Genomic DNA, 16044 nt, shown 5'->3' with positions numbered 1-16044 from the left:
GTTTATTTAGAAAGGCAAAGGCCCAAAATAGCTAACACAATAATGAAAAGGACAAAGTCAAAGGACTGACTCTACCTGACTGTAAGACTTACCACCTATCCTATCTAATAATAGACAAACATGGTAATTGACCATACCTTCGCTATGCCTCCCATTGGCTAATCAGCACGATATGCAAATTAACCGCCAACAAAGATGGCGGCTAATTTGCATACTGCAGGCAGGGCGGGTCAGCGCCATCCTGCCTGCTCCACCACCATCCAGGCCTGCTATTTGCCACCTGGGGCGGTGGGGCAGGACAGCACGATCCCCCCTGCCCTGCCGCCATCTGGGCCTGCTATCTGCGACCCGGGGCGGCGGGCGTCCCATGTGCAACCCGACCTGGGGTGGCTGGGCGGGGCAGCAGCAATCGGCCAGCCTGCCTGGGTGTCCTGTGTACGACCCAACCCAGGGTGGCGGGGCAGGACAGCGTGGTTCCTCTGTCACCCCAGCTTCCTCATCACAGCTCCCTTGGGGGCCTAAGCCTTTAGTCAGACATCCCCTGAGGGCTCCCTGGCTGCCAGAAGGATGTCTGACTGCAAGCTTAGGCCTGATCCCCTGGGGAATGGGCCTAAGTCGACAGGTGGACATCCCCCAAGGGGTCCTGGACTGCAAATGGGCACAGGCCGGGCTGAGGGATTCCCCCCCCCCAAATTTTTGTGCACCCGGCCTCTAGTCTATATATATAAAAGCTAAGGGACCAGAAGACTGGCCATTAGCTATGATGCGCACTGACCACCAGGGGGCAGACACTCAACGCAGGAGGGAAAACCACAGGCATGGAAAAATGGAACAGACAAATGAATCTCAGAGGGAAGGGGGTGGGGGGAAGGCAGAAAGAGATTAATCAAAGATCTTATAGGCTTACTAGAGGCCTGGTGCATGGATTCGTGCACCAGTGTGGTCCCTTGGCCTGGCCTGAGGAGATCAAGCTGAAACCGGCTCTCAGACATCCACTGAAGGGTCCCAGATTTCGAGAGGGCACAGGCCGAGGGACCCCACTGGTGCACAGGGGCCTCTAGTAAAACTATAATAATCAAGACAGTGCGTATTGGGAAAGCTAATAAAAAATTGAACAATGAAATAGATTAGAGAACCCAGAAATAAACTTATATAAATACAGCCAACTGATCTTTGACAAAGAAGCAAAGGCAATATAATGGGGAAAAGACAGTATTTTCAACAAATGCTGTTGGAACAACTAGATATCCACATGGCAAAAATTTAATCTAGACAATGACCTTACATCTTTCACACAAAATAACTCAACATGGATAACACATCTAAATTTAAAATGCAAAACAATAAAACTCCCAGAAGGTAACACAGAAGAAAATCTACAAGACCTTGGGTATGCTGATGAATTTTTAGATATAACACCAAAGCAAAGTCCATAAAAAATAAATAAGCTGGATTCATCAAAATTAAAAACTGCTGCTCTGCAAATGACATTAAGAGAATGAGATGATAATCCCCAGAGTGGAAGAAAATGTTTGCAGAATACATATCTGATAAAGGAATGATATATAAAGTATACAAAGAACTCTTAAAACTTAATAAGAAAATTAACAACTGGATTAAGTAAAATACGGGCAAAGAAGATTTACAAATGGCAAAAGCATATGAAAAAGGCTGTTCATCATATGTCATTAGAGAGTTTCAAATTAAAACATTGAGATACCGCAACACACCTGTTAGAATGGCCAAATCCAGAACAATGACAACACCAAATGCTGGTGAGGATGTGGAGCAACAGGAACGGTCATTCACTGCTGGTGGGAATGCAAAATGGCACAGCCACTTTGAAAGATAATTTGGCAGTTTCTTATAGAACTAAACAATTATCCAGCAGTTGTATTCCTTGTTATTTAGCAAAGGAACTGAAAATATTTATAGCCACCCAAATATCTATACATGGGCGTATATAGCAACTTTATTCATAACTGGCAAAGCTTGGAAGCCACCAAAGTGTCCTTCAGTAGGTCAATGGATAAACTGGTACATACAAACTATGTAATATTATTCAGTGCTAAATCAAAGAGCTATAAAGACATGGAAGAAACCTAAATGCATATTTCGAAGTGAAAGAACCCAAACTGAAAAGGCTATATCCTATATGATTCCAACTATATGACATTACGTAAAAGGCAAAACTATGGAAACAGTAAAGAAATCAGTGACTGCCAGTTATTGGTGAAGAGATGGGGAAAGAGGAAGACTGGAATTCGGGGTACTTTTAGGCCAGTGAAATGATTCTGTATGATAATACAATGGTGAATACATGCCATTATACATCTGTCAAAACCATAGAAGGTACAGCACAAATAACAAACCCTAATGTAAACTATGGACTTCGGGGGATAATGATGTGTCAAAGTTGGTTCATCGATTGTAACAAATCCACTACTCTGATGAGGAATGTTGATAGTGATGAGGTAAGGAGCATATAGAAACTGTACTTTCTGCCTAATTTTGCTATGACCCTAATACTGCTCTAAAAAAATTAAGTTTATTTTTGAAAAATAATTCTGAAAAAAAGGTAGAGATACGAACATCTACTCTAAAATGTAGAGCATGTAAGAAATATTAATTCTATAATAACACAAAATCCTAAGGCTCAATTATAAAGAGACCATTCGTCTTAAAAATATAATTATAATGAATGTTCCAATATAAGAAAAAGCTTCCTAATCCCAGCAGAAGAATCGCTCATTGGGAGTAATAGTTAATACAACAGATTCAGGACAACCAAATCATGTGGACAGGATTTTAAAATGTGTCATAGTCTGACCGGGTCTATATTTACATATCATTTACTGACTCTAGATGTCTACAAAGAAAGAGCAGCATCAAACATAAACGTGAGCCAATTTCTGCAGGGCAGGAAGAATTGAGGCCCAAAATTTAGTAGTAATTATTTCTGGGTTGGAAGAAGAAATTTTGGAGTGAAGATATTCTCAAAGTTGCTGGAATTAAATAAATGGTTTGCAGGTGAGTTACTCACCTTTTGTAAAGTATCTAAATAGTAGCTAATTATCTCTCACACTACTTTTAAACAGAATAAAAAGCTAAAATGCATACTAGAATTCACCCTGAAAGCAGAGCAGACATAGGACTAAATTGTCTATTATGGAGATAGTGAAGGGTGAAAGAAAGGGAGTGAGATAGTTATGGCAAAGACTGTACTCATAGTAGTCTGTCCCCGCCCCTCCATTTTTGCTACTTTAGAGAAAATGAAAGGCTTTAGACATGAGGCTCTCAATAATCAGGCTGAATTACATAGATTCTACATGCAAAAATCATCAGACTTCCAGCAGAAAATAGTCTGCTGCTGCAGACCTGAGAGAAAATAACCTGTCTCTCTGGACAAGCCCAGAGAGGACCCATGCTCAAGGACCCAGAGATAAATAACCCGCCATGTACAAGAACAGCAAAGACAGTTCCATAACTTATTGGGAGAGTGGGTCTACTGCTCATGTGAAATGGCTGTAGTATAATTTTTTAAAATAAATGGCTATATTACTTCAGGCATTAATGTTTTAAAAAACTAAGTTATTCAAATATTATTTTGGTCACATAATAGAAATCTATAGTCCATGCAAAGGATATAATTGTATTTGTGACAACAGAGTGAATTCAACTTTTATTGCTAATAATGGAGACATTATATTTACAACACAAGGAATAAAATCACATTTATGATTATAAATGTCTCTTTTCCTGGTCTTAGAGTAAGTCAGAGTAGTGACTTGTTATTCTTTTTCTACTCGTTTCTAACCTACATATTTGCTTTAAAATCTAAAGTTAGAAAAAAAAATCTAAAGTTAGGGGGATGGATTAATATTTAAACATTTTCTCAAATAAAATGTTTTCACAAATTTCAAAATGTATATATTAAACTTTTCCAAAGGAGTAAAAAATTACTGTGATAAAGTGAAAAGGGACCTTCATAAGACAGAAAATTATTATGATTACTAAGTAGAAACATTTAAAAACACTTAAAATTATTGAAAATCAACATTTTATGTGATAATCATAATTTTTTTAGAGTTTAAAAATGTTATACCTACTATAATCCTTATGTTGAATCCATTTAAAAAGCTACGTATAAATATTTGTAATTCAAATAAGTTTCTTTGAAAATGACCTGAAATATTATTTTTTCACCTAATTAAAAAGAAAATTGAGGATTACCTTTTATCTCTCTTGAATTTATTTAAAAATACTTTGTTCTGAAATAATACAACACATCCAATGAAAGTTTCACCCCAGAAATATATTTTAAAGACAGAGTTTCCAATTTTGAAATATATGGTTTGAAATATACAAGAGGACCTATGTAGATAATCTAAGAGCAAAGATGACAGACATGCCATTTAAAACCCCTATATTTACTACAAATAGAGTGTATGTATAGTCATTGAAACTAGTTTCAGAGAGTAAAATATATACTATTAATCTACACAAAAGTAATTTTTCAGTGGACAAAGGTATAAAGAAAAAGATTTTTACTTGAGCATACACATTTTGGAAAGCACGCATCTGAATAAATCTTTATTTGGGATGGCAAAAAATAAAAAAAATCATATACCCTGTTTTGATAGGCAGCACATTTCCAGTCTTTGCTCAGGAGAATATCCATAAAGATGGTATGCTTCGTGTAGTGCACTTATATACCACTTCTTCCTTCTACTTTCATATTTTCCTGGCTAAGGAAACATAGAAAAATAAGATTCATTATAAATATATAATTGTGTTTGCATATCCACTTGATTTAGCTGTTGAAGTGGAACCAAATCTAATTTAAGCATTGTACAATATATTATTTAAATTTTGATATCTGATTATTATTGTATTATTTTAGAATATAGCAAAGTTGTAGAAATTTTGCATGTTAATAGCCAAAAGGGTCATATTCTTGATTCAAGATATTTGAATATGATTCACATAATACTTAGAAAGTTATAAAAATTAAGGCTACAAATATAACAAAGTAGTCAATGTTAACACATTTATTAGAATAATGTTGATTCCCTCTTACGTAATATAGCAAAGATGCTGTAGTGACAAAAATTGAAAAGCTAAGTTTCTTACTGTAAGAAAATTAATTCAATTCACATCTAGTTTTGGTGTTATGGAAGACAGCTGACATATTCATACAAGTTCCTTAAACTTTCTGTGCCTCAAATTCTTCATCTATAAAATGTGGATAGCTGTACATATATCAAAGCTCTCATGAGTATTAAATGAAATAATAGATGACAGTTTGCTAGAGTAGGAAGCACTCAATAAATGTTGTTCTACTTGAATACAGAACTTTTCTCTAAATGTTTATTTAGTTTTGTCAAAAATGTATTTAGAAAATAAAAACAATTGAAGAATCTTTAGGTAAAAAATGACTATAAGAATTACTTGGGTTCTTCTCAAATTCCACTTTATTCTTGGAGTCTCCAAATTAATATTTACTATCTAGTTCTCATTACACTTAATATTTTCATTTAATTATTTACTACAGTCTGACTCATATTATAGTTAATTTGCATTCATGACTATCTCCTCCCATAAAATGAAAGATCCTTGAAGACAGAAGCAATACATAATATTTCATTTTTGTATTCTCCACAGTACCCATTTGCCTAATCTCTCTGCATATTATAAAAGCATGCAGAAATTGGTTCTTAAATTGCATGTGGTCCTGGACATTGATTTATTTGGTCTAAAAGCAGCGAAGCAAAAAAATCAAATAAAAACTCTACTTTGTACACAGAATCTTTAAATTTCATTCATTAAGCTATTTCACATGATAAAAGATGAAAAGTAGAGATATACAATTCAATAAACATTAAAAAATTTACACTAAATTAAGGATATCTTAGCTAGTATTTGCCTTGAGACATTTCTGCAACTCAAAAGCTGTAAGAATGCTAAGTAAGAAGTTATAGAGAAAAATTACGGAAAATCTGATATAGCACTAAACAACTGAAGGTAAAGAAATTTCTTGAGAAAAATCAATGCAATATATAGTTACAGCGAACTTTGATAAGTTTGGGTAACTGAAGAGCTTTTTGGAAAATCTATCCGACGGTCTTTAAGAATTTATCAGTAAGTATGTGCCATCTAGTGGTAAAACAAACATCAACTCAAAAAGTTGACTCAGAATTGCGAATTCCAGAATTAGTCTCAGCTTATGGATTGCATTTTCTATGAGTTTGATTTTTAATTGAAGAACTGATAGGTGCACATTCTAAACGGATAGAAGGCACCCATTATTTCCAGTTTCTTTCAGTCTTCCAGTGATACTGTAAGCAATGGGCAACAATGGCCAACCTGTCCTCAGCTTTTGTAGTTTTAAAGATCTATGCCTTTCACTTAGACCTGAACATATCTAATAAATTTAGAACTTCTATCTTATCTCCCACCCCAAAACAAAACTCAGACAAGTTTTTAAATGCATTTAAGAAGTACATTTTCAAGGTAACTAGCAGATTTTCAAGGAGCTAAAAACTTATGAAGTCAAGAATTAAGATCAATGACTTCAGCTGAGACTATAAAAGGGCTGGGCACCTTCATATTCCAGTAAATTCTATGATCCCAAGAGGGAATATCAAGTCCTTCATTCTTTTTATATTACTGTGGCAACCTGAGTTTTCTCAGTCAGTTTCATTCAATTTGGGGTGGAGGGAAATAATAAGCAATCATCAAGGAAAGAGAAGGATGATACATAATCTGAAAATTTGTGCCAATTTATGAAAGTAAATAATACTTGACAGATGTATTCTTAATAGATGAATAGCATCCAAATATTTGGAGTAAGCATGAGGTTGGAGACTTAAACAAATGGTTAGACAGGGAAAGATAGTGCTCTAGTCTGAGAAAATTCCTGGCCGTGTCCAAAATTGAAAAGTTTGTAAGTTACTGTCCTATCTGGTCTTGTTTCAATCCAGTGTTATTGGCTGACAGAAGGCATTAATATCACTTTTACATTTCCTAGGGTTTGAGGAAGAAGCTGAATGACACTTCTCAGTAACTTTCGACTTATTGAATAAGGTTTGTGTTATCACCATACACTAATATGGAGTGTCCAGTTCAAGGAAAAGAATACGTATGTGTTTGCCCACCCAGTAAAGCCAGTGGAGAGAAATCTGTTATCTGGAGAAATTCATGTCTTCTGTTGCTTTGTATTTTTTAAATAACTTTTTAATATGTTTTTTATTGATTTGAGAGAGAAGGGAAGGGAAAGAGAAATACCAATTGGCTGCATTCTGCACACTCCACAATCCAGGCATGTGCCCTGACCAAAAATCGAACTGTCTACTTTTTGGTGCACGGGATGACGCTCATCCAATTGAACCACACTGATCAGAGCCTGTTGCTTTGTATTTACGATTGCTTCTCCACATGAGAATTAATCAAGATATAATAGCCCGGCTTTGTAGCAGGATAAATTTTACTCCACAAACTTGAATGTGTACGCAATGTCACACTATCTTATTTTTGCTAAGTTGAATGAGAAAGCCCTAATCCAACAAGGTGATTGATCTTAGTCATTTTGGAGCCATCCCTTACTTTCGCCAGGTTCACATAAATTGAGGGGGAAAAAATGTGGTGAATGAAGAGTGAGGACAGATCATTACTTTTCAACCTACAGTGGTTACATGAATAACATCTTTGTTCAGGTCCCTTGAAGTCAGGCAGTCTAACAGCTTCTTTGCCACACCTGGACAAAAGAATCTTTAAAGAGGCTGGGAACCACGATGGCATGGGTTCAATCTCCCTGAGTGCACCAGACTGTTATCCTTCTCTGAGGTCCTGCCACTACTCAGGGTACTGACAGACTTTTATCCTCTTCCAAGTCTGACAGAATCTCTTCTCTGCTATGCTGCTCCTGCCTGTCCCTCTCAGAGGTGCTGGCCTCTCATTCCCAGTCCACCCTTCCCATCCTCAAGGAACTCAGGTCAACAAGACAGACAAGCTCAGCTTTTGGTCCCCACAACAAAACACTCAGGAGACATGGGAATACTAGGGGCCTGACCACTTTCTGGAATGAGTGAAAGGGAAAAATACAATCAAAACAAATTGTTAACCAAGCACTGGTATTTGATTGGTAGGGAAGGATTTCCTAGCTAAGGGACTTTGAAGATTAGAATAATAGGCAGGTGGTAGTATTTCCACCCCTTGGCACCCTTTACTCTATCTATTGCTTTTCCTTAAATTTCCCTCATAACACTCAGCAGCAACCAGCATACCATATCTTTATTTACTTAGCTTGTTTACTATTTATCATCCCACCAATAAATTTCATAAGGGCATTTAAATTTTGTCTGTTTTGTTCACTTCTGAGCCTAGAAGAGTCACAAATAATAGGAGCTCAGTAAATATTTATTGGGTATTATAAATACACTTTTTCCCCCCAGGGTAAAACCTGGTCAGGAAATTGGTGATGAATGTGAGTGGTTGCACCCTGGCCAGGTGGCTCTGTTGGTTGGAGTGTCATCCTGTACACCAAAAGCTTGTGGGTTCAGATCCTGGTCAGGGAACATACCTAGATTGAGGTTTCATTCCCAGTCAGGTGCTTATGGGAAGCAACTAATCGATATTTCTCTCTCACATTGATGTTTCTCTCTCTCAAATCAATAAAAAACATATCCTCGAGTGAGGATTAAAAAAAAGGAAAGTGAAAGGTTGCTACATTTTAATCCTGAATTATGTGATTATGCCTAGGAAGCTAAAAGAAAAAGTTATAACATGATGACTACCAGGCCTTATGAATGGTATGATGATACTAGAGGCCAGGTGCACAAATTCGTGCACCAATGGGGTCCCTTGGCCTAGCCTGCAGGATCGGACCAAAATCTGCTCTGACATCCGCTGAGAGGTCCAGGATTGCGAGAGCGCGCAGGCCAGGCTGAGACCCCCCACCAGTGCACAATCGGGGCTGGGGAGGGACGTGGGAGTTTGGCCAGCCAGGGAGGGACCATGAGAGGGCTCCAGGGTGTATCTGGCCCATCTCGCTCAGTCCTGATCGGCCAGATCCCAGCAGCAAGCTAACCTATAGGTCAAAGTGTCTGCCCCCTGATGGTCAGTGCACATCATAGTGACTGGTCAACCGGTCGACTGTCTGCCCCCTGGTGGTCAGTAGACATCATAGCGAGTGGTTGAGCAGCCTTAGCATATCATTAGCATATTATGCTTTGATTGGTTGAACAGACAACTGGACACTTAGCATATTAGGCTTTTATTATATAGGATTACTCCTAAAATAATATAACCCTTCATTTTGTGTACAGAATTCAGATCTTTAAAGTGTTTCATAGACCACTGATTTATCCTATTATATTGGAGTATATAAAAAAATGTGTATTTAACTTCAAATACTTGAAACAGTATATAAAAAATAGTACCATATTTTAAAACAAATCAATCAAATGTTTCTTTATCTGCCCTATTTGAGGTATGGCAGAGCCTCACTACAATCCTGTAGGTACAATGATAGGGTCTACAATCCAAAATTTTAATTAGAATTTTTGTTATATCAATACTAGAGGACTGTTGCACGAAGAGATTCGTGCAATAGGCCTTCCTTCCCCTGGCTGCTGGCACCGGTTTTCCTCCAGCACCCGGGGCCCAGGCCTTTGCTCTGGCCGCAGTGGAGAAGCCAAGTCTGGAGGCTTCTCCGCTCCAACCGCAGCAGAGAAGGCAAGCCTCTTCAGTCTTCAGTCGTCTTCAGTTGTCTTTAGTTTTCGCTCCACACCTGCATATGCTGTCATCTTTGTTGGGTCAATTTGTATACTCATCCTGATTGGCTGGTGGGCATAGCGGAGTGATACCAATTTGCATGTTTCTCTTTTTTTAGTATAAATTAAAGTTAACTGAAAAATTGGTACTTACAATTTAGGAAATTTTTCTTTTAGACACAATGTTGAGCATATGATAAAAATCTGGAAAAACAGAATCACAAGTACTTAATCTGCTTTATTGGTTTCATAAATTCACTGAAATGACTTCAAATACTAACCATTACTTTAAGTAACTTCTTAGATAATATGCCTCTTAAAATATGGGGATATAAGTCACAGATTTCATAATCTAAAGAAGTATAAAATAATTTTCCTTTGGAATGTACCCCCACTAAATGAGGATGGACACCACTGCCTTTTATAAAGTCCTCTGCCTGGTGATTTATGTCAATTGCTGCTACTTATACATTCAAACTTGCAGTGTAGCTCACTGACTAACCATGTACTGCCCTGATGCATCGTTCTATTTACTATCATGCCAAAGCTATCGCTCTTCTCCTCTGTTGAGCAGATCGTTTTCACTTAAAGCAGCTCAGTAGAAAGCTAATCACAAGGATATCTTGTCTTCCTTAAATTGGATTTCTGCAACAGCAACTGGTAATCTAGACAGTAAGAGCACTCCTGTTCCTTTGATGCCAACTAGAAGACAGTCACGTCACACCTATGTGCACCACACATTCCTTGGCTTCCTAATATCTACCTCCCTCTCATCTGTCATCTTTAACATAAATTCACATAATCTTCAATAATCAACCCTGAGATATTTACATAGCTTACTCAAATTATTGAACACTTGAAGCAAACACTGCTCTCAAAGATGTATTTCTTACCCTGTTTAAGTTTCCTTAGACATAAATAGGCATATTGCTTACTCTGAATCAACAAGATTTTAAGATCAAAGTAACTTCTGTGCCCCATCCCACACCACTACAAAGTGTGGACCAGTTAACCTGACCACCCCCCACCAAAAAGAGTACTAGCTCTATTTAGTCTGATACTTTACATCATTCTGAGATATAATGCTGAGAATGCAATGAGTGCCAGGGGAGAAATTAGGCAGAAAAAGAAAGAATAAAAAAAATTGAAAGTTAAATCTTTACAGTGTGATTCCGTTACTTGGCTTAAAATACTGGGATTTTGTATTTGAATGCTATACAAAAATTACCAATACAGGAACTGAGTATTCCCTGCAACACTGGGGGTGAGAGAAGAAATAGGAAGTCAAGATGTTTTTGATAAAGATAACCTCAATGGACAAATCAAAAAAATAACAGGATACACAAAAACAACTCAAAATGGGTAAAGGACTTAAACGTAAGACGGGAAACCATAAATCTTAGAGGAATCCACAGGCAGCAAAATCTCAGACATATGCGGAAGCAATATCTTCACCAATACAGCTCCTAGGGCAATGGAAACTAAAGAAAAAATAAAAAAATGGGACTATATCAAAATAAAAAGCTTCTGCACAGCAAAAGAAACCATCAACAAAAGAACAAGAAATCCCACTGCATGGGAGAACATATTTGCCAATGTTATCTCCGATAAGGGTTTAATATCCAACATTTACAGGGAACTCATACAACTTAACCAAAGGAAGACAAACAACCCAATCAAAAAATGGGCAACAGACCTAAATAGATATTTTTCGAAAGATGACATACAGAAGGCCAAGAGACATATGAAAACATGCTCAAAGTCACTAATCATCTGAGAGATGCAAATCAAAACAACAATGAGGTACCATTTCACACCTGTCAGAATGGCTATCATCAACAAATCAACAAATGACAAGTGCGGTGAGAATGTGAAGTAAAAGGAACCCTCGTGCACTGCTAGTGGGAATGCAGACTGGTGCAGCCACTGTGGAGAACAGTATGGAGTTTCCTCAAAAAACTAAAAATGGAACTCCCATTTGACCCAGTGATCCCACTTCTAGGAATATATCCCAAGAAATTAGAAACACCAACAGCCTTAGTGCCCATCAGCAGATGAGTGGATTATAAACTGTGGTACATCTACACAATGAAATACTGGGCTGCTGTAAAAAGGAAGGAACTCCTACCATTTGCAACAGCATGGATGGAACTGGAGAGTATTATGCTAAGCGAAATACGTCAGTCGGAGAAAGATAAATATCACATGATCTCACTCATTTGTGGAATATAATGAACAACATAAACTGATGAACAAAAACAGATCCAGAGACAGAGAAGCATTGATTAGATCATCAAACCTCAGAGGGAAGGTAGGGGAGGGTGGGGATAAGGGGGAGAGATCAACCAAAGGACTTAGATACATGCATATAAGCATACCCAATGGACACAGAAACCAGGGGGTGAGGGCATGAGCAGGGTGGTGGGAGTAGGAGGGTAAAGGAGGGATAAGGACACATATGTAATACCTTAATCAATAAAGAAAAAAAGATTTTAAAAAAATCTCAGGCTACATATATTTACTAAATATTTTAAAATCTAAGCTCTTTAAAAAGTCAGAATTGACCTAAAGGATTTTTTTTATCTAAAGGATTCTACACAACAAATGAGGATTCCAAGACCTGAACCTAAAAGAAAGTTAACATACTTGACTGCTATTTTCTACTCCACATTTGCTCATTTTTCATGGAATATGAGTTCATGAGAGAACAATGGTTGTATTTATTACAGACAGATGCTCAGATTATGTTGAAAGATAGACTCATAGAGCAGGTGGAAGATCTAGGAGAAAGGGATGGTTAGATATTTGACACAGAATCAGTACATATTCTGTGAGATAAACAAAATGGTAAGGAAGTGGTTCTGAAATTTATTTTCAGTTATTTTAACAAAAATTATTTAGTATTTAGGGATATGGGTTTTGCCTGAGTCATGGACTGGTCTTGACCCTTGGCTAAAAGATACTTAAAATCAAAACAAAGCAAAAATGGTGGGGGAATTAAAGAAAATGAAATGAAAAAGGAGTTTATATATCAATTGTGCACTCATCTGATTATGAGTTTTGGACTTCACCATTCCCTAATGGAAGAATGTACCAAAAAGTTACACTACAACTATTTACTTATTTAAGAACCCCACTATAAAAGACCCATTATAAGGCAGACTTACTTATAAGGGGTATGACTCTGAAGGCAATTTAATGAGCCTTGTATTTTGGCTTAAAAACAATTATCTGACTCTGGTTTCTTTAACAGAAAATAAGCACTTCCAGAAAATTGAGAAAGCTACACACTGGAATTTCTTAGAAAAGATGACTGCAATTCCACTGAAGAGTCAATATGAGAAACCTAGTTGATACTTAAGGTAAACAGAATAAACTTGGTCATTTATTTGGATTTGGACTTTTAACTTCAGTAGAAGTTCACAGCTATCTAAATTCATAAGAGATGAAGGTGGGAGATGACAGAGGTGAATTCAAAAATTTACTTGAAACATCAAAGTCAGCATATATAAATGTGAGTGAATCAAGAAGCAGAATAGAGATAGGGGAAAAACTGGTTTCATTCAGTTGCAAAGGACCTGAAAGATAGTATTTCCTATTCTCCTTCCAAATTCCATCAAACAAATCCAAAGTATTCTTGGGAGATTGCTGATATTGAGGACTATTCATTCCTTCACCAAGAAGTCGGATTCAGAAAGTTTTAAATTATCTCCTGCTTTCCAAAGTTCTTAGCACTTACATTTACCTTAAACTAGAAAAGCATTACAGCAATGGACTCTTTCAGCCATGTACTAAAGAATCAAAGGATAAGATAGATGATCAATTCAGTCTATTTCATTCAATTTCTGGGACCATTATGTTGGTTGATTTAAAAAAAAACAACACAACACCCCACCACCACCACCACCACTAAAATCATGCCATTTGGACATATGATCTTAATCAAAAGAAAAAATATCATTCTCCACCTTTTCGTTCTTGTATGTGTTTTGGTGCTCCCTTTTACAGATACTAGTTTCTAGGGGGGAAAAAATAATTATTTAGCTATGTATTTCACCTATATTCCCATTGTAAAATATCAACTAATGTTTATTAAGAGCCTACTATATGACAAGCACTGTGCTAAATGTTTTATATATACTATCTCAGTTAACCACTACAACTTTATGAGGCGGGTACTATTATAACCTCCATTTTAATATGAGGAGTGTGGGATTTGCAAAGGATAAGTGACCTACCTGAGTTCAAACAACTAGTAAATAGCACAGCCAACCTTCAAACCCAAAGAACCTGGCTCTGGAGACTGCCTTTTTAACCACTATGACAACTTCATTCTTTTCTTAATATACATTACTACAAAAGTTTCCTTGGCAGACTAGATTATTCACAAAAAGATCACAGTTATAGAAACATGTTCTAATTCCCTTAACCTTTCTCCAGGCCAAAAACTAAAGGATGCTTAGAAAACAAGCAAACAAAAAGTCTTAAACTAATAGCAAATTACAGAAAATTTTACATCAAATATAGAATCCATGAGATAAAAAACTTTTTAGAGTTTGGTAGCTCTACAGATTTGCTGCAAATGTGATTTTCCACTGGCTCAATAGATTTGTATCCAGTTTCACTCCATTGCTCTAAGAGCAAAATGCTGCCTGATAATCTAGTCTACAAACTAATGGGCTAATCCTTATTACATACTACATTCTTAGTATTTGGATCCTAATGAATATTAGAAGCAAAACATTTGCTTGAATAGATGTTATTCCAGATGCACTTGTGTAATGACAACTACTGCATATATAATTTGAAAAGTCAAGAGTTCTGCTTAAGCAAGTCTACCCAAGACTGTCATTCAACATGAGTATCTATCTATATAAAAGGCTAATATGCTAAGTGTCCGACCGTCTGACCGGTTGCCATGACACGCACTGACCACTAGGGGGAAGACACTCAATGCTGGAGCAGCCCCCTGGTGGTCAGTGTGCTCCCATAGTGGGAGCCCTGCTCAGCTGACTGGGATGAACAGGCCTGGGATGAGCGGGAGCGGCTCCTCCCCCGCCACCTGCTGCTTCGCACACTATTACATCCCTCGGGGGATGTTGGATACTGGTTTCAGCCCAATCCCCACAGATCACGCTGATGGACCCCACCAGTGCACAAATCCATGCACTAGGCCTCTAGTATAAAGATAACTCCAATAAAACTCTGATGCTTCATGATGTGAAAACTCAGCAGTTCTGTCTCTCTGGGCTGTACATCAGATCTATCTGAGCAAGGCCTGGCCCTACTCCAATACATTCTGATTTAATCGATCCAGTAGAGTAGAACCCTAGCATTGCTGTATTTTTGATGTGTGGTGGTGTTGTTACTGTTTTGTAAGGCTCTATAATGCACATCCAGGCTTAAGAAATGCTAAACTCGTAGTCTATCAAGTAGCAGTCTATCACATAGTAGTCTATCAAGCTAAAAAATAAATCTGTAAATAATGAGTTCTGCAAACATGTACCTACTAAATACAGGAGAAAGATTTGTGCCAATGAGGAAATAATTTTATTCCATGCATTGACTCTTAAAAAAAATAGCCATTTAGCCCTAGCCAGTTTTGTTCAGTGGATAGAGTATCAGTCCGAGAACTGAAGGGTCTCAGGTTTGATTCCAGTCAAGAGCATGTACCTCAGTTACAGGCTCCAACCTGGTCGTGGCACATGCCGGGAGGCAACCAATTGATGTGTCTCTCTCTCTGTCTTTCGCCCACCCTTCCACTCTCTCTAAAAAATCAATGGAAAAATATCCTTGGGTGAGGATTAACAACAACAACAACAAATAGCCACCTGGTACACGTTCATGTACATTTTATCTGAGTAATTATCAGAGTGATATATATTTTAAATACAAACTTTCAAAAGAATCAAGGTTCCTTTAAAATGAAGAGGGAACTTTAGCCTTTTTTATAGCTACTGATTTTATGATAAATGAAAAAATAATGTATGAATAAACCAATATAAATTACAAATATACAATCTAAATATTGCCTTCAACTGTTTTCTAAAGTATATTGCACTGTATCTATAAGTAAGTTTTATTTATTGGAGAAAACCCTACCATTCGTATTAATAGACAATAACAGAGTTCTTTTGCACTTTAAACAATAAAATTATTAATTCAGTGGTCCCATAAACATATCTACCAGGGGGAATTATATATTTAAAAAAAGAACTAGACAAACATGAAACAAAAGAGTTAAATTTTTTATAATCTAAAACTAAAAACA

General features: G+C 37.0%; 1 protein-coding gene across 5 annotated transcripts in view; it reads right to left on the bottom strand.

The window, feature by feature from the left end:
• The window catches only part of ZCWPW2 (zinc finger CW-type and PWWP domain containing 2), a 97930-nt gene that overhangs the window by 31383 nt on the left and 50503 nt on the right, over positions 1 to 16044 (bottom strand). For all 5 annotated transcript variants that reach the window (XM_036332813.1, XM_036332810.1, XM_036332811.1 and 2 more), the window contains exon 5: positions 4631 to 4748. In XM_036332813.1, coding sequence (XP_036188706.1) covers positions 4631 to 4748 — 118 coding nt within the window. The remainder of the gene's footprint in view (positions 1 to 4630; positions 4749 to 16044) is intronic.

This window comes from Myotis myotis, unplaced genomic scaffold (assembly GCF_014108235.1).
Source record: "Myotis myotis isolate mMyoMyo1 unplaced genomic scaffold, mMyoMyo1.p scaffold_m19_p_13, whole genome shotgun sequence".
Lineage (NCBI taxonomy): Eukaryota > Metazoa > Chordata > Mammalia > Chiroptera > Vespertilionidae > Myotis > Myotis myotis.
This window is presented reverse-complemented; position numbering and strand designations above follow the sequence as displayed.